Here is a 20,527-nt window from a genome sequence, read left to right on the forward strand (position 1 = left end):
AAATTTCATTCAATAGTAATTATAAGCTACCAATTGAATAAATCAGGAATGGGCAACTTTGATGGGGGTGGAGGCCCCCCCAAAAATCAGGTCTGCATACCCACATCTATACCCACACATGTAGTCAGAGCCAGAGTCAGGGCTCTGACTACATGTGGGTATGCAGCCCTGTGAGCCACTGCGGCCCCCTGTGATGATTTTATTTTTGTGGTGCAATGGTACATTCTGCCACCTAGAGTGTGTTATATGAACAGGAATAAAGCTAAGGTTGGTGATTTATTGCCACCTGCAGAAATATTTGCTTACAAGTATAAATCATTGGCTGATCTCTCCTGATTATTCGAATTGAATCATGTAATCCCTCTTTAAAACCTCTTAAGGATCCATTACAATTTTCGCCTAAAACGATTTACCCAAATCTAACTTGATTAATTTGCCGAAATAGGCTTTAAATACATTAACGGCTAAATAAATATATACATAGTCACATTTGCTAATGACTTTGGTAAATATGAACCAGTTTTCAAAAGACACTATTGTGTTATACAGTTTTAAATAGTTTTTGTGTACAGAATAAGGAGACATGAACCTGCCCTCAGAATATCTCTCTCGGATTGAAGAGGAGGCAGACCAGTCTTGTCTGTTTGTGATCCATGTTAGCATGTTGCGAATTTGGGCAGACCAGTAGTACAATTGAAGGCAGGGAAGGGCAAGAACACCCTTTTTTAATTGCCCCCATATAAATTTGGTTAGTTGGTTTGAAAAAGGAAACTGGGAGATAGCTTGGGAGCATCTGAAAAAACTAGTTAAATCTAAGGAGGATGTTCATACGGATGACATTGATTCTTCGACTAAGATAATTAGGAGGAAGATCCAGGTTTGGAGATCGTTCTGATTCGATCCAGGAGTGGAATAAACTTTTCATTGAAAAGGCAATTCAGATCTGGTGTTACAAAGATCCCAAGGTATTGAAACCCCTGTGTCTTCCATTGGAATGGACAGTGTCTTCATGGAGCTGTTGAGTGTAAGATTAAGAGGGCAAACAGTGGATTAGTTAAAATGTATCTTATATTCTAAAAACTTGCCATACTGAGCAATTGTGTCTAAAATGGGAGGGATTTCTCAGGGTTGGATATGTAGAGCAAGACATCATACGCGTAGAGTGAAATCTTGTGCTGCAGGCCGCCTGCAGAAAACCCATAATACTTGGATTGCTCCTTATCAACTCTGCCAAAGGCTCCGCCCCCAACAAGTAGTGTGGACAGCGAGCATCCTAGTCTTGTGCCACTTCCTAAATAATTTAGACCATTAGTAGTCACCATGGCATTTGGATGAGAGTATAGGGACATAATCCATTTAATAAAGTTTGGGCCCATATTGAACTTTTCTAATACTGAGAACAGAAAGCTCCACTCCATCCTGTTGAATGCCTTCTCGGCATCCAGTGAAGCCAGCAGGACAGGGGTCTTCTGTGTGTTTACTTGATCAATAATATCAAATAGACGGCAAATGTTATCAGAAGAGTATTTGTCTCTAATAAATCCAGTTTGATCCACTTTTATTATTTTGCGAAGAAGATTGTTTAGTTTTTTGGCGAGCAATTTGGTAATTATTTTGTAGTCGAAATCCAACAAGCTTATGGGCCGGAAGGACGAGCAGGATAGAGGGTCCTTGTCTTTTTTTAGCACCACTGTAATGCGGGCTGTGTAGGTAGAGTCTGGGACTATCACGTATTTCTAGGAGTGGTGGGTGTAGAGTCAGGCGCAGAGAGTAAACTTCCAAAGAAATCTGTTTATTGCGCGTTGTCTAGCCACGTATTTCTAGGAGTGGTGGGTGTAGAGTCAGGCGCAGAGAGTAAACTTCCAAAGAAATCTGTTTATTGCGCGTTGTCTAGCCAAACAAACAGGCAATGCCCATTGAACACGTATGTCTCCAAAACAGGGAAAGAACATAATACGCAGGCAAAGAACACACCAGCACCACCACTGACAGTAAAGATAAGCCCGCACAACAGCAAGCGGGCACTAAAAGTTTAAATAGACTAAATAATGAACCAAAATGAGCAACAGGTGAAAACAATCAGACAAACAAACAGAAAGGAAAAAGGGATCGGTGGCAGCTAGTAGACCGGTGACGACGACCATGGAGCACCTGACACCCGGCTCCCGCAATGCGCCGACACCGGCCTCGAGGACGACCTGGAGGGCGAGGCGCAGGGCGATCCGGATGGAGGTAATGGAAATCACTCAGCATACCTGGATCTAAGATGTCCTCCACCGGTACCCAGCACCTCTCCTCCGGACCGTACCCCTCCCAATCCACGAGGTACTGCAGGCCCCTCACCTTGCATCTAGAGTCCAAGATACCATGTACCCCCGGGGGCCCCTCGATGTCCAGAGGGGGGCGGAGGGACCTCCGATACCTCACCTTCCTGCAGGGGACCAGCATATTATGTTATGTTATGTGGTATCATAACAGATGGTATCATATCGTATTGTACCACCTATATTACACCACGCTACACCATGCCATCCAACTCTACATGTCAGTCATATCCTTACCTCCACCCTCTCTTCAGACGCCCCTGTCCTTCTGGAAGAGTCCAAGTGCACAGTGGTGAGGGAGGGAGTCCAGTGTGTTTGCATGGCTACGGGTAACCCTGAGCCCATCATCGAGTTCTACCTCCCCGACAAGAACATCACCATCAACGATACGGACGGCCGCTACAACTACTACACGCACACGGACGGCCACACGTCCACGGGCATGATAAAACTACGGGAGAAGGGCGAGCGCCTGGGCAACGGTGCTGTCAATGTGCACTGCAGCATCAGCAACATATACGGGTCGGAGAGCTTTCATCTGGAGTTACAGCAGGAGAGTGAGTACACAAGTTCAGGTTTATGGTTAAACACAGAAACAAACGCATACAATTAAAATGCTACACGTTGTATAGCCAAGCATACATGAGAGATTGAACTGAAATCAGAAGTGTAGTACCTTTTATATGATATCTAGATTGACTGTATAAGTAAGAGCATAAACTGGCTACCCCATTGGCTTGATATGGCAATGGCATTATCTTGAATGTAAATACGTTATAGTACCAGGACCTAGCTAAACAGTATTTTATGTTTCTATATTGTCTTCAATATGATGTTCTTGTCCGATGTTAGAGAAGTACATGATGGCAGTGATTGTTGGCACCATCGGTGGAGTGGCTGTCATCGCCTTCATCATCGCAGCAGTGAGATATGTGGGCCATAACAACAAGAAGTGAGTATCCACCCTTCACTAACTGTGACAGGGGTCGATGCGAGGTACAGGTCATTTCCTGTTTGAATCGACGATAAGGAAACACTTCAGCCTCGCCATCCATTCTAAAACACCTCTGTGTATTCATGAGTGAATGATTGATCGATGAACGGACTTGAGAATCATTAGTCATAAGTTATGCTAACGCCAGAGCGAGTTCAATTAATTTGCCATCCCTAGTCCCATTTCTGGAATCCTCTGAGATGGAGATCCAAAATGGCTGCTTGGTGGATTGGGTTAGCAAGCCAGACTAACCGTAGCCTATAGTTTGCAGGCTCAATTCCCTGCTTTGTACCCTTGACCTGCTATGCTAAAAATACAGCCACGGTAGCCTACTTAACTAAGGTGCTTCAGCATTATACCAATACATCACATTCCGACAAAAGCTTTTACTGAATGTCGCTCCAAGAGAGGGTGTCAGCTCAACCGCAACTAAACCCATGAACCAATAACCACAACCATGAACGTCGACCACAACCATGAACCATGGGCCTGTAGATTATTAACTGCGTTGGGAAGCAGGCCCTTGTTTTAAAATGGATGCCCAGGCTTGGAGTGTCGCCCTGAGTTAGTTAGTGGCCATGAGACCGAGTCTGATCTTGTGACTCCACCCCCCAGAGAGAATGGCAACCCTGGGCAGGACCTGGTCTCTAAACTGGAGAACCCAGCGTTGTACTACAGCACAGTCAAGAAGGACAAACAATGTCTGAGGAAGAAAGTGGTGAGACATGTTGATGATGATGACTATAATGATGATAATGACCATTCTCAGATCTGTCTTAAACGTGAGAATGATAGCTTACCCGTTGCTGATACTGAAACTATACTATACCCATTCAATTCATGTCCTATTTTTGATGTAAAGTAAGGTTCATTCCATAGAGATATTCATAAATAATCAAAAACCTATATGACCTCTTATGTTAAAGAGAAAATGTAAACTTCCCCAGTCAACTACTGGCCTAGCCTGAGAATCCCAGTACCACTATAGCTATCTATCACAGTACCACTGGTGTAGCTGCCACCATAGCCTTTCCAGACATCTGTTTTCTGCTTCATCGCTTCTCTGCGTTCTTCTGTCTCTGTTTTCTCTTCCCTTACTCTTGCACAGCTTAAGACAGAGCTTCTGGGCTCAAAGTTTAACTCCATTCTAGAGGAGAGCACGGTAAGGTTCCTAAACAACCCAGCCCCAATCCCAACTCCAAGTCTCAGTGGTAGACAGCATCCCTCACACATCACAGACAGCAAAATTATACGATGGCCCAAATTTGGCTCTAATCTACAATATTACGACTTACCATTTTACCCAGTTAACCACTTGGTGTTACGGTCCTGAAGTGGATCTGTAGCATGAAATGTCCAGACCTTGCCTGGCAATGTGGCCCACATTCAGACCAAAAGTAACTATGGGAAGTTGTTAGGGCCACATAACTCAAGCCAGAGATGGCCCATAAGCAAAGTGCCAACCCTCCCCCAGTTCGCATCTCATACATTTGGACCAGATCTGGGCCATATGACTCATTGTGGTGCCAGAACTGAGCCACATTGTATGTGTCACAAAACAACCAGATCTGGCCCACAGTCGTCTGCTGTCTGAGATCAGCTTCCATGTGCTCTATTGCCTTTGATTTCCAGTACTACTGTTGCACGGCTGCCTCGATACTAACAGGATATGCTAAACCGCCTCAATCTCCTTGTTTTACGCCTCTGCTCACCAGTAACTACTAACCCTCCTTTCTCCTCTCTCAATGTCTGTCATGTTATCCCTTTATACTCTGAATGTTCTGAGGTGTCAATGGCATTGGTGGCACTGTGCTGATATAACCTGTGATTCTGAATGGGCCTTCTCTCTTTCCGTATCTTCAACAGGGAGAAGACGGGGATTATCAACCTGTGGGCTCTATGGCAGACCTGGAGAGGCAAGAGCTGAATTACGCCGCCCTGCAGTTTCTCGGGGGGCGCTCCAGGGATGGGGGGGCCTCAGGGAGGGGGGATGACGGCAGCGACTACACCGAGATCAAGGCCAAATGAATCGCGATCCTTCCCTGACCCATCGTCACCGCGGGACACAGTGGCAGCCATGTTGTCGCCCCCCTCCTCACGTCATTCACCTCTTCAAACGTCTTCCCCCCTCCCCCGTAGACTCCACCCCCAACCTTCACCGTCACACCAAGAACTCCCATCGTCTCCGCCCGTCCCTGAATCATCTCAAATGACGTCCCCGTTAGTCGACCCCCAAGCCTCCAAGGGGAACCCCAGTCACATCTCGCCACCCAGGACTGCTGGTAGCTACTTGCAGGGTCAGAACACGGCCCAGTGGACAATGTAAAAAGATCTTTGTATTATCAGCAGCTGTCGGTCTCCAGGCTCTTACTCTATTGTTCATAGTCAAACAATTCCCTCACAACAGGTGCAATGCGTTAGTTACTGTACTGTATCATCTAGATTCAATGTTGCTATTTCCATCTCTACACCATTAATTGTTGGCATTGCTTTTCTGGGGCTCCCCTTCTGTATGTCACCCTATATCATACTCATAGCTAGCCTGGTTAAACCAGATTGAACGCTGAGCTCACCAGTTTTCCTGTGAAACGCAGCGCAATCAGTTTGGATACCAGGCTAACTGTCTAGATCCATCCGTTATAGTTCTTCTCCACTGTGTCCGCTGCCAGTCGAAGTGTCAGGGAAAGGGGTGTGTTTTGTGCTTTTTATTTTCTTATCTCTATTTCTGACCCTGGATCTGGAGGAAATGAGGGATCTCTTCTCTCTTCCTGATCCAGTGGTTGTCAACGCTGACCAGTGTTCAACAAACGTTAGGCCTGATACACATCCAATTGAAGCCTGTCATCTTCATCTCACATATTCTGTGCCCACATATAGTTCAATAGTGATGTGTGCTGTGACTCCGTGGCTTTTGATGATGATGAGAAATGAATATTTCTTTGATTTTATATAAAGACAGAAAATTGATACTCTTACAGGTTTGTGGAGCCTCGAACACAAGGTTCTGCTCGTGCAAGAAGTGGCCTGAATATTTTTGTTTTTATGCATTATAAGCACTGATTGCATTGTGTTTTGCTCTTGTGGAAATATGCCGGGGTAACACAGAATGTTCTATTTATTCCGTTGCCCATGATTTAATTACTAGTATTTTTGGACGATGTTTTGCTAAGGGTACGTGTTAACTTATCCTTAAATGGGAACCAATGGATTAGAATACATTTTTGGATCAATCTGGCATACATGACTCCACTGTAACACTCGCACAGCAGGACAAAATGTATCTCGTTGAGACAATGTGTGTGTGTGTATGTAAACAGTGCTGAAAGATCAGCGAACACTGATCACTGTGGGTGTTTCAAAAGATCACTTTACCTGAGACCGCTTCTCACAAAATGTCTACTTCAATGGTTGTGAAGTGTGAAATCGATGCCTAATCCTATAGGGTTGTATCAGAGGAGGCATTTGAGTGGCACAACATATACCAGTTGGTTGTGCTATTCAAACATACTTGATCAACTCATGTAATGTAATCTCCAAGCTCACTAATGGCAACACTAGATAACAATGACTGTTAATACAATATTAATAAGCTGCATATGGATGGGTAAAAGGATACCAGTATACATTATGTAAATAAATACCCTGCATGACTATTATGCTGTCAGCCATATGTGTAGATACACTACGGTATGTACATGCTCACTATTGCAACAATGGTTTACACAGGCAAGTCGGATACAGGTTCGGTAACACTTTAACTGACTTCTCTGTCATAAGGGTGACATAACGCTGTCATAACATAACACATGTCATTTTCGGTCATGAAAACTGATGTCAAAATACTGACAACCCTTTACACTGTCATGACACAAATGGGTATTTATGTAAATTAGTTGGCTAGCGGTATGCTAAGCCAATAACCTGACTGAAGCAAAGATTTGTGCCATGACGGTGTCAAGCTTATGTCAGCTGTCATGACTGTTAATAACATATTTTATGTCATTGTTCTGACATGGTTAAGTCACTAGACCTAATGGCGGAGCGTTCAAGATGTGTTGCCCAACATTGAGACATGCCAATATGGACATCCGTTTAGTAACACTTACTGTCGTCAGTTCTCTTGAACGCCTCATGGGGGGTTTATTTCTTTCTAAACCTGGGAACAAAATGGAGAAGCGTTGTTCATGTCTTCTCTAATTTGTTTGTCACATAGTGTGTTGTAAAGCAGATTTGTACTTTCTTTACTTTGTGGTATTCATTATTATTATTGTGATGATTTTTTTTTTATATCTTTGACACAATAATTCCGATCAGAATTCTGCAATCCTTCTGCAAATTAGCACTGTTATTACTTAATGACAATAAGAGCTCTATGATGATGTTTGATCATTCTCTTTCTTTTACAAGTCTGTCCCGCCTCAAGCAAAGCCATCTTTCTTTGGGTCCAAACAACAAATAAATCAAGTAAACAACAGAGAATGTGACCAGTTCAGTTTGTTATCTATATAGTTGATATGTTTTCTCATACCCAAAACAGTATGGAAAATACACCCTGAACACATTCTATATCTCCATGTATTAGTATGACTTTATTGATACAGTATGTAACAGTTATTCCCCCCACACAATGAAACAAAGTACTATCTTCGGTTCACCCTTTTGCTATTTAAGTCACAGAAACACTGTTAACTGACATGATTTTAGAGCCAATTTGTGCAGTACTGAAAGAAGTAGAATAAAGGAAGCAGCTACAGTATGTTGCAACCTGTTTATTAAGATTGATATAAGAACAAATTCTTATTTTCAATGACGGCCTAGGAACAGTGGGTTAACTGCCTGTTCAGGGGTAGAACGACAGATTTGTACCTTGTCAGCAAAGGGATTTGAACTTGCAACCTTCCGATTACTAGTCCAACGCGCTAACCACTAGGCTACCCTGCCGCCCCGGGGGCAGCTTATATCACTTTATTGGTCAGTTGCACACAAGGTCCAACCAAAATTTGACTTCCTTTTTTAAGCCAACCCCTCCGAAAGACACACATACATACACATACAGACATATTTTGGAGAGGTGTGGGGGGGCTGCCACAATTTGCGGCAGGTTGATATTTACAGAATAGAGCGAATTTCGCTAGATGGGTCAGCTGCAGAGATTTGTAGTGTTAATTTGAGGTTAGGTTAAGTATTAGGGTTAACTGTGTGGTTAAGGTTAGGGTTAAGTCGGTTTAAATCACATTTTATGACTTGAAAACACTTTGTTTAATTGGTCCAACACTATTCTACTTTAGCTCTACTCTTTACCCCACCAGCCAGGTTTCCATCCAATTGGCGACAGATTTTCATGCAGAATAAAATGTGCACGTTTCCACCAAACTGACTTGCTGCAGATATAATCAGTGCGTGATTTTCCACTGCTATTTCTCCCATAATACATTTTTACCGACACAAAAATATCCCACCATGTGGAACGAACAAATGATCTGTCTGCATTTAGAAAATTGTATCATCGAAATGTCCTGGTTCCATCACAATTTTTTAAACGGTATGAATTTACCAGCATAAGCATTGTGGATGGAAATGTGGTAACTGACAGTACACTACATGACCAAATGTAAGTGGACACTTGATCATCGAACGTCTCATTCCAAAATCATGGGCATTAGTATAGAGTTGGTTCCCCTTTTGCTGCTGTAACAGCCTCCACAACAGCCTCCACCTCTGGGAAGGCTTTTTACTAGATGTTGGAACATTGCTGCGGGGATTGCTTCCATTCAGCCACAGGCACAGATGTTGGGCGATTCGGCCTGTTTCACAGTCGGCGTTCCAATTCATCCCAAAGGTGTTTGATGGGGTTGAGGGTCAGGGCTCTGTGCAGGCCAGTAAAGTTCTTCCACACTGATCTCGACAAATCATTTCTATTTGGACCTCGCTTTGTGCACGGGGGCATTGTCATGCTGAAATAGGAAAGGGCCTTCCCCAAACTGTTGCCACAAAGATGGAAGCACAGAATCGTCTAGAATGTCATTGTATGCTGTAGCCTCAAGATTCCCTTCACTGGAACTAAGGTGCCTAGTCCGAATCATGAAACAATGTGTTTTATAAAGAAGTGCTTTTAAAAAACTATAGTTTATTAAACTCTGCATAAACTGAGTATAAACAACATATACAGTGCATTCGGAAAGTATTCAGACCCCTTGACTTTTTCCACATTTTGTACATTACAGCCTTATTCTAAAATGTATAAAATCGTTTTTTTCATCAGTCTACACACTATACCCCATACTGACAAAACAAAAACTGCTTTTTAGACATTTTGGGAAATGTATAGAAAAAAGAAAACAAATATGAAATGTACATTCAGACCCTTTACTCAGAACTTTGTTTAAATCAAATCAAATGTTAGTTGTCACATGCGACCTTACAGTGAAATGCTTCCAAGCCCTTAACCAAAAACGCAGTTGTAAGAAAAATACCTACAAAAATAAGAAATAAATGCATCAAATAATTAAAGAGCAGCAGTAAAATAACAATAGCGAAGCTATATACAGGGGGTACCGGTACAGAGACAATGTGCGGGGGGACCGGTTAGTCGAGGTAATATGTACATGTAGATAGAGTTATTAAAGTGACTATGCATAGATAATAAGCAGAGAGTAGTAGCTGTTTAAAAGCCTCTTGGACCTAGACTTGGCACTCCGGTACCGCTTGCTGTGTGGTAGCAGAGAGGTAACAGTCTATGACTAGGGTGGCTGGTGTCATTGACAATTTTTAGGGCCTTCCTCTGATACTGCCTGGTGTCGAGGTCCTGGATGGCAGGATGCTTTGCCCCAGTGATGTACTGGGCCGTACGCACTACCTCTCTGTAGCACCTTGCGGTCGGAGGCAGTTGCCATACCAGGCAGTGATGCAAACAGTTAAGATGCTCTTGGTGGTGCAGCTGTATATCATTTTGAGGATCTGAGGACCCATGCCAAATCTTTTCAGTCCCCTGAGGGGAAATATGTTTTGTCGTGCCCTCTTCACGACAAAACTTGGATCATGTTAGTTTGTTGGTGATGTGTACACCAAGGAACTTGAAGATTTAAACCTGCTCCACTACAGCCCCGATAATGGGGGCGTGCTCGGCCCTCCTTTTCCTGTGGTCCATAATCATCTGCTTTGTCTTGATCACGTTGAGGGAGAGGTTGTTGTCCTGGCACCACAAGGCCAGGTCTCTGACCTCCTCCCTCTAATCTGTCACATCGTTGTCGGTGATGAGCCCTGCCACTGTTGTGTCATCAGCAAACTTAATGATGGTGTTGGAGTTGTGCCTGGCCATGCAGATATGAGTGGACAGGGAGTACAGGAGGGGACTGAGCACGCACCCCTGAGGGGCACCCGTGTTGAGGATCAGTATGGCGGATGTGTTGTTAACTACCCTAACTACCTGGAGGCAGCCTGTCAGGAAGTCCAGGATCTAGTTGCAGAGGGAGGTGTTTAGTCCCAGGGTCCTTAGCTTAGTGATGAGCTTTGAGGGCACTATGGTGTGAAACGCTGAGCTGTCGTCAATGAATAGCATTTTTCACATAGGTGTTCCTTTTGTCAATGTGTGAAAGGGCAGTGTGGAGTGCAATAGAGATTGCATCATCCGTGGATCTGTTGTGGCGGTATGCAAATTAGAGTGGGTCTAGGGTTTCTGGGATAATGGTGTTAATGTGAGCCATGACCAGCCTTTCACAGCACTCCATGGCTACAGACGTGCTACAGCGCACGTCGGTAGTCTTTTAGGCAGGTTACCTTAGTGTTATTGGACACAGGGACTATGGTGGTCCGCTTGAAACATGTTGGTATTACAGACTCAGACAGGGAGAGGTTGAAAATGTCAGAGAAGACACTTGCCAGTTGGTCAGCGCATGCTCAGACAACACGTCCTGGTAATCCGTCTGGCCCTGCGGCCTTGTGAATGTTGACCTGTTTAAAGGTCCTACTCACATCGGCTAGGGAGAGCGTGATCACACAGTCGTCTGGAACAGCTGATGCTCTCATGCATGTTTCAGTGTTACTTGCCTTGAAGCGAGCATAGAAGTAATTTAGCTAATCTGCTAGGCTTGTGTCACTGGACAGCTCGCTGCGGTGCTTCCCTTTGTAGTCTGTAATAGTTTGCAAGCCCTGCCACATCTGAAGAGCGTTGGAGCCGGTGTAGTATGATTCGATCTTAGTCCTGTGGGGACGATGTCATCTATGCACTTATTGATGAAGCCAGTGACTGATGTGGTGTACACCTCAATGCCATCAGAAGAATCCCGCAACATATTCCAGTCTGTGCTATCAAAACAGTCCTGTAGCTTAGCATCTGCTTATTCGGACCACTTTTCTATTGACTGGGTCACCGGTGCTTCGTGCTTTAGTTTTTACTTGTAAGCAGGAATCAGGAGGATAGAATTATTGTCAGATTTGCCAAATGGAGGGCGAGGGAGAGCTTTATTCGCGTCTCTGTGTGTGGAGTAAAGGTGGTCTCAGGCGAGCAAAGCCTTGAAACTTCCTTAGATATCGTGCACCAGCTGTTGTTTACAAATATACATAGACCGCCACCCCTTGTCTTACCAGAGGCTGCTGTTCTTTCCTGCCGATACAGTGTATAACCCGCCAGCTGTATGTTATTCATGTCGTCGTTCAGCCACAAATCGGTGGAACATACGATATTACACTTTTTAATACCCTTGGGTAGGATATACGTTCTTATAGTTTGTCCACTTTATTATCCAACAATTGTACGTTGGCCAATAGTACCGATGGTAAAGGCAGGTTAACCACTCATCGCCGGAAACTTACAAGGCACCCCGACCTCCTTCTGCAATATCTCCGTCTCTTGACGGGATGAGGGCCTTGTCGGGTGTCTGGAGTAAATCCATCTCGTCCGCCTCATTATAGAAAAATTATTTGTCCAGTTCAAGGTGAGTAATCGCTGTTCTGATGTCCAGAAGCTCTTTTCGGTCATAAGAGATGGTAGCAGCAACATAATGTACAAAATAAGTTACAAACAATGTGAAAAAACAAACATAATAGCATGGTTGGTTAAGAGCCCATAAAACGGCAGCCATCCCCTCCGGCGCCATCTGATAAGCACCTTTTACAACAATTACAGCCTAGTCTTCTTGGGTATGAAGCTACTGTCACGTCCTGACCTTAGTTCCTTTTTCATGTCTCTATTTTAGGTTGGCCAGGGCATGATTTGGGGTGGGCATTCTATGTTTTGTTCTTGTGTTTATATTTCTATGTGTTTGGCCTGGTATGGTTCCCAATCAGAGGCAGCTGTTAATCGTTGTCTGATTGAGAACCATACTTAGGTAGCCTGTTTTCCCACTTTTGTTTGTGGGTGGTTATTTTCCGTTTCAGTGTTTTCCCCATACGGGACTGTTTCGGTTTTCCTTTATGCTCTTGTTCGTTTGTTTTCTGTGTTCAGTGTAATAAATATGACGAACACTTACCACGCTGCATATTGGTCTGATATTTCACACTCCTTGTCAGAGGAAGAAGAAAACCGTTAGAGCTACAAGGTTGACACATCTCTAAATGGGGAGTTTCTCACGTTCTTCTCTGTAGAGCCTCACAAGCTCTGTCAGGTTGGATGGGGAGCGTCGCTGCACAGCTATTTTAGGGTTTCTCCAGAGATGTTAGAGCAGGTTCAAGTCAGGGCTCTGGCTGGGTCACTCAGGGACATTCAGAAACTTGTCACGAAGCCACTCCTCTGTTGTCTTGGCTGTGTGCCCAGCGTCATTGTACTGTTGGAAGGTGAACCTTCCCCCAGTCTGACATCCTAAGCGCTCTGTAGTAGGTTTTCATCAAGGATCTCTCTGTAGTTTGATCCATTCATCTTTCTCTCGATCCTGACTAGTCTCACAGTCCCTGCCGCTAAAATACGTCCCCACAGCATGATGCTCTTACAACCATGCTATCCTCCAGAAGTTAAATCTTGATTTCATCAGACTAGAGAATCTTGTTTCTCATGGTCTGAGAGTTGTTTAGGTTCCTGGTCACCTCCCTGACCAAGGCCCTTCTCCCCAGATTGCTCAGTTTGGCTGGGTGGACAGCTCTAGGTAGTCATGGTGTTTCCAAACTTCTTCCATTTAAGAATGATGTAGTCCACTGAGTTCTTTGGGACCTTCAATGCTGCATACATCTTTTGGTACCCTTCCCCAGATCTGTGCCTTGAAACAATCCTGTCTCGGAGCTCTACAATCAATTCCTTCGACCTCATGGCTTAGTTTTGCTCTGACATGCGCGATCAACTGTGGGACCTTATATAGACAGGTGTGTGCCTTTCCAAATCATGTCCAATCAATTTAATTTACCACAGGTGGACTCCAATCAAGTTGTAGAAACATCTCAAGGATGATCAATGGAAACAGGATGCACCGGATCTCAATTTCGAGTCTCATAGCAAAGGGTCTGAATACTTATGTAAATAAGGTACTTCTGTTTTGTTTATAATACATGAGCAAACATTGATAAAAACATTTTTTTTGCCTTTCTCATTGTGGGGTATTGTGTGTAGATGAGATTTTTTATTTATTTCATCCTTTTTTAGAATAAGGCTGTAATGCAACAAAATGTGGAAAAGGCTAAGGGGTCTGAATACTTTCCAAAGGCACTGTATATTTCAAGGAACATGGTGTAGAGTTTAAGTGTAAGTTTTTCGGGGAAGTAACACCCGACCTAACAAATAGCAAATATCACAGTCACAAAGTGTGAAGATGAAGTAAACTATTTATGACTACATGCACTTCCTTTACAACTACACAAATTGAAACTGAAATTCATCTGACAGTTTACACATTACTGATACTTTATCAGGCATTGTTGCAACAAATTCCTTCCATTTCAGGCTGTGATCAGTTGCATTATTACCATGTCTTCTTGCTATTAAGTCAACATAATGTAACGGTGAAAGAATCATCACTCTTCATAAGTGGGTCTTATATGTCTCTATACTTGAAAGATTGTGGTATAGAACCATCACAAAAATATATTGAATACAACCCAGTAGCCTCTAACGTTGATAATAAAGGGATAACCTAGTCAGTTGCACAGCTGAACGCATTCAACTGAAATGTGTCTTCTGCATTTAACCCTACCCTGCATATTCTTACCCTTTGCCGGCCCCTTGGATTCAAACCAGCAAACTTTCGGTTACTGGCCCAACACTCTTAACTGCTAGGCTACCTTCCGCCCACGTCAAGGTTGTTGTAATTAGGAGACCAAGGCGCAGCGTGAAAAGCATACATTCTTCTTTTAATGAAGAAAGAACACTGAACAAAGTAAAAAAGTAACAAAACAACCCGTGAAGCTAATATGAAAAGTGCAGACAGGCAACTAAACATAGAATAAGAACCCACAAAATAGTCAAGGAATATGGCTACCTAAATATGGTCCCCAATCAGAGACAACAATAAACAGCTGCCTCTGATTGGGAACCAATTCAGGCCACCATAGACCTACATATACCTAGACTTACAAAAACCCTCGATATACAAAAACCCCTAGACAATACAAAAACTAACATACCCACCCTAGTCACACCCTGACCTGACCAAAATAAGAAAGAAAACAAAGATAACTAAGGTCAGGGTGTGACAGTCCATAATAAGTGCATTTAGCACACTATACTTACTATAGTTACTATGTCAGTTACTGCAGAATATGGCAGTACCCTTTTTGCAGCAGATCTATCATATTGGGTACAGGGCTTCATTTCTCAGACCACAGAGGGCATCAATAACAGTGAGACTATTGCCATCTTATCTCTATCCAATGCAAGGCATTCTCCATGTAATTCACATGCACATGTTTCAAACAGCCAATCTTGAAATATGTACACATTTTCTTATAGAAATCTTATAGAAACTTTCTTATGAAATAAAGCTACATCTGAATATACAAGGCAAGGGGATTGCAGTGTTGATCAAGGCTGGTTGATAGGTGTGGATTGATGGGGTTTGATGGGTTGGTTGATGTGCTTGGGTTGATTAGGGTCTAGATACAGTACAGTATGGCTGGGTGGTATGTGTGGATTGGTGGGGTTTGATGGGTTGGTTGATGTGCTTGGGTTGATTATGGTCTAGATACAGTACAGTATAGCTGGGTGGTATGCAGTACAGAGGGACTTCCTGGATTGCAGCACCAGGTTAGAGGGAGGAGTAACAGACTGGGGACATGAAGTGACAGTTCACACCCATCAGAGACTCACACAGGGCTCACAGTCAATAGGAAGAGAGAGCACACAGAGAGAGGTAATGTGCTGATTCAGTCTTATTCTCTGCATGGATCAAAAGACAAGCTATTGAACAATTATATATTTTTGTCTAGGATACATTGAATGACTGTTAAAACTTAATTATGACTATGTAATGTAATGGTAATATTATTCATTTAGGGCATTACAACACATTCCTTCATAAGGCTTTAAATAGCATAGGAATAAATATTTATGAATGCAGTTAAATATATTTATGAGCAATTGTGAAGAAGGAATTCATATGAACCTTGAGCATAAATGTTTCTTTGACATCCTCTCTAGGCATTACAGAAAAATACATCTTAGTTGAATAAAAGTGCTAAGAAGGTTGTTATGAATGCCACTGTAGCACTCATAAAGGTGTAATGAAATATTAATATCCAATGTGTATTGCTATATGTTGTTATTCTCACAACACCATTTCATATTGTATTTCACACTCGTCTCCTGCTCCATACCAGTAGACACAGACAGAGATAGTGACCATTAGAGAAAGAGGAGAAAGAGGAGAGACCCCGGTGTTGTGGTTGATTCATCGAGGCAGTAGAGGCAGGATGTGGGTCCTCATCTGGGCAGCTCTACTTCTCTCTCTGACAGAGAGAACCACATGCCCAAGTAAGGTTCCTTTTATCACTACTATTGTTAATATACATATGACACACATCCCAACAGATACTGTCACATTATTTTTTTTACAAACAAGTGAAGTAGTATCAGTGCTTCTTGTATTACTCATGACTATATTCATTTCCCTCCGTCAGAGAAGGCCCTTGCAGCAGCATACAACATCACCTTCAGTCCAGCAGAGATAACACCACAGACTGGACTATGTGCTGTTATTCCATGTTTGTTCACTCACCCTGATGACTTCCTTGCTAGCATAGCAATGTGGCTTAAATGCCCTGATGCACGATGTTCTATTAAAGTCGAAACGGACTCTATTTTCCACTCAAGAAATTCCACTACTGGAGACAGACCTGACAAAGAAGAACTGCAGTATGATCATCAACGACATCACTAAGACTGATGACGGAGACTATCAATTAAGACTGTCCGGAACATTGAACACTGGCAACATAAGTCAATTTACATACCAGACGAAACTGAAAATGGCAGTGAAAGGTACAGCATGACTATTACTGTTAGTTACAGTGACAAGAGTATTACTTTAGTGTAATTTGTCATGTACACTTACTGTAACATAAGTACCTCCAATTTACAAAGCCCAAGATTTCCCCAAGTCTCCCATTTCAAATTGTTTATTTTTCTAAACCGGTACTAGGATTTCATACTTTCTATGAGTGTATGTTTCTGCTGTTTTCTACATTGATACAAAATCCAAGTTATAGCGTGACTTAAATGTAAAGGTAAATATATTTGAGCCGACGTGCATTTACCATGAATACGGGAACATTGCCTCTAAATGTAAATCATGCTATTGTGCGAATCTTCCACGATCCTGATTGAATTTAGGCCTCAGTCTGTGTTTCTATTTCCTAACTCCAGCTCTGACCCAGAAGCCCTCAGTGTTGACTCCTCCTCTGACAGAGGGAGAACCAGCGACCCTGACCTGCACCCCCCCGGGAATCTGCTCTGGAACTCCTCCTAACATCACATGGACATGGAGAGGGACAGGAGACAACATCACTGAGCTCAGAGACAACACCACCACACAAAGGAGAGAGGATCTGACCCGCGTCACAACAACCCACTTCTCAACATTGACCTTTACACCTTCAGCAGAGCACCACACCACCAAGGTCACGTGCCAAGTGACATTCAAAGGGAACATCACCACTGAGGAGACAGTGACTTTGAATGTGACTCGTAAGTAGCCTACATCATCTGACCTTACTTTGCACAACCCAACAGCTTGTTGTGCTTCAACAGTTATAATTCATGAACATGATAAACTGATTATATACTTTATTTTCTAGATGTGAAGGAACCCAAGATCTCTGGTAGTAACACAGTGAGAGAGGGTGATACCCTGAATCTGTCTTGCTTTGTTGACAGCTACCCACCACCACCATCTATCACCTGGAGTAAGAATGGGACAACAGCTTTGGAAGAGAACAACTCTGGACTGGCCTCTCTCACCATCTCCAACATGACAAGAGAACATGCTGGGGAGTATGTGTGTAAAGCTCAACAACTCAACAGGACTCTGACAGCTTCCATTGTTGTCACTGTGATGTGTGAGTACAAACAACACAAAATAGCTTGAAACATGTTTACTTTAAATTGTCCATGATATATCTTCCCCCTCTGTCTCTCGTTAGACCATCCTGTGATTCTCAATGCTTCTGGGTGTGTCATCCAGGCAAAGGTCATGACCTGTGTGTGTGTCAGCCAGGGGGTTCCCTTACCTCTCATAGGCTGGCTTAACACTGAGGAGTACTCCCTCACTAAATCAGTGTTGAGGTCCTCAGTGAACACCACCATCAGGATGCATGTCGGAAACCACACCAACACTACTGTGGAGTGTGTCAGCACAAATGAAGTGGGCAGAGTGAGAGAGAAGCTGCAAGTCACCCAAAAAGAGAGCCAAGGAAAGCGAGGAGGTAAAGATATAAGTTGTTACTTTGTTAGAGAGCAACAGCTTCCCTATCCCACCCAATAAGTATGCAGCATAGAGGAATTACATGTATATGATTTGAGTGAGAAAATATCATGTTATTATTTCATTTCAAAAGAAGATCAGAGGATACAAAGTATGGTGAGCAACTTCTAAAATCATACATGCTTTGTTCTCTTTATAGAGGAAGTCTCTAAAGACATCTTGGCTCTGCTGTTGAACCCACCACTGATTGCTGCATTTGTGATTGGTGCAGCCTTCTCAGCCACCATCTGTTGTATCATCCTGTGTTTGACAGGGAAATGTAAAAGGTACATGCATTCTGTTACTGAAGTACAGTTAGTGTTATATGAGTGTTGGTGATTGTCTTTAGAAATTCACATTTCCTATCAAGAGTATCAGATATATTGTCAAAAGTTGCAATGCCTTGCACCATGTTGTAATGGAGGTGCTTGCTAACCTCTCTAACATATAGTTATTGAGACATTTTATTTATAACATTTTCCCTAGATGCAAAGAGAGGATCCCAAAGGACTCAGACTCCAAAAGCCCTTTAACGAAACTGGAGATGGTGGCATGTGAAGACCAACAGGTGCCGTACCAGTTTCCTTCTTTTTTCAGCTTTACCAACATTCTGTTAGCATTGACAGCATAAACAGATCTGGGACCAGCAAGCTAACAAGACTCCTCACACAGTGCTCTCTGTAATCTACTCCATAGACAAATGCAGGACAGGCTGTGCGGGGCGAACAGACCCCTCTGCATGTGGTGCTGATGGAGGGAGCTGAAAACACAGGACCCCAGACCAGTGGAGCTGCAGGAAACTCTGCCAAAGGGGAAGAACCTCAAGATGTGCACTACGCCACTATCAACTACTCCCAACTGAAGAAGACTCCTGAGGAGGCAGAGAAGAAGACCACCACCTCAGAGTCAGAGTACGCCAAAATCAAACGAGAGAAGAAGAAAGAAGGGTATGAAGGTGGAGGAGAGGGGAGTGGAGTGATGTACGAGGAGGAGAACGAGAATGGTAAGCCAGCAGCAGAGACATATGAGAATACAGAGCTTTACTCCAACGTCAAGGCTATTATGGGTGGTGAGTGACACAGCAATTTTCACTAGAAACATGGGGGATAGCATGCAGTATTATATAGCCATGTGTTCCTATATCATTTTCTGAATCCAGATTGAATGTTTTATGTTGATACTGAGACTTTTGCTCAACTGAAACTACTGTAGTTTTGGTGTTGTTTCCTCATGTGCTGAAACAAGTTTGAATGTTTTATGATAATACAGAGATGTTGTTTAATAACTGAAACTACTGTAGTTAATAGTTTTGGTAAATGATTTATTTTACAGCCCTGTGTCAGATGGTACTGTATGTATCTGGTGGTTGTACATTTTCAATAAGAATATTTTCTAGTTGTACATAGAAGCAAGTTTTGTTCAAGTTTTTATAAAGTTTTTCAAGGAAGAGTCATTTTACTTTTGTAATGACAGTGTTTTGTCACCAAGGGGAAGGACTGACACATACGTGGCTGGGAAAAGTAGAGGTCAAGCCATTTCTTTTTTCTTCTCCTCTTTCCTTTCATTTTGCATTTTGATTTGACAAGTGGGTGGGGATATTAGGTAGTATGTGTGGATGTAATCAATATATTTCTGTAAACAGAATACTGATACACTGTTGGAAATGTTGGCAATTCTCATTTTGGGCTAGCCAGAGAGCTCAAATTAAAGAATCAAGAAAAAAAGTACATTATGTTGTTTTCTTTTGACAGCTTGGTTGTTTAGCAACAAAACAGATGTGTACACAACTATGTGGTAAAACAGCTGGGTTGGCTTAGATTGTTGACAACATGTCACATATTTCGTCTCCAATGTCTAAAAATATAAATACATTTGCACAATGAGCACTTGTTGTCTCTCAAATACATTGTTACAGTTGTTTGGTTAGCTAGGTAGCATTTTTTTGTGTGCCATATTAGCAAATAACACCCCCCAGAAATATGACATTTCAATAACAACATAAAACTAGCTGAAACAAGCCACCTACTATTCGCCAGATGGCAGCTTTGTGTCATTGTTGCTAGATATCTGGCCATCCAGAATCACCACAGCATGTGGTCTTCTGCCCCATTGAAGCACGTCTATCGTTTTCATGACATTGTCAGCTAACCCATTTATGAGAATATTTTTCTATTCATAAGTGTGCATTATTGCAGTATTGTTTTATATTGAGGCACTACCTCAATCTTTTTTTGTATTTTCATTTGTTTGTTCTCTGAAATCTGTTAAAAGAATGTATAAATGGTACATTTTTCAACTTACCATCTCCACAAATTTCGTTCAATAGTAATTAT

The 20,527-nt window shown here is 42.7% G+C and overlaps 1 protein-coding gene and 1 pseudogene across 1 annotated transcript; both read left to right on the forward strand.

The window, feature by feature from the left end:
- Positions 1-2,266: 2,266 nt before the first annotated feature.
- On the forward strand, positions 2,267-7,785 carry LOC139377124 (uncharacterized). The gene is made up of 6 exons (XM_071120149.1): positions 2,267-2,444; positions 2,579-2,881; positions 3,177-3,276; positions 3,934-4,036; positions 4,427-4,480; positions 5,185-7,785. Exons 1-6 carry the CDS (start codon positions 2,267-2,269, stop codon positions 5,344-5,346), a joined length of 900 nt encoding a protein of 299 aa, XP_070976250.1. The 3' UTR covers positions 5,347-7,785.
- Positions 7,786-16,146: 8,361 nt separating this feature from the next.
- Positions 16,147-19,271, forward strand: LOC139377133 (sialic acid-binding Ig-like lectin 5; annotated as a pseudogene).
- The last annotated feature ends 1,256 nt before the right edge of the window (positions 19,272-20,527 follow it).

Source organism: Oncorhynchus clarkii, chromosome 2 (genome assembly GCF_045791955.1).
Source record: "Oncorhynchus clarkii lewisi isolate Uvic-CL-2024 chromosome 2, UVic_Ocla_1.0, whole genome shotgun sequence".
Classification (NCBI taxonomy): domain Eukaryota; kingdom Metazoa; phylum Chordata; class Actinopteri; order Salmoniformes; family Salmonidae; genus Oncorhynchus; species Oncorhynchus clarkii.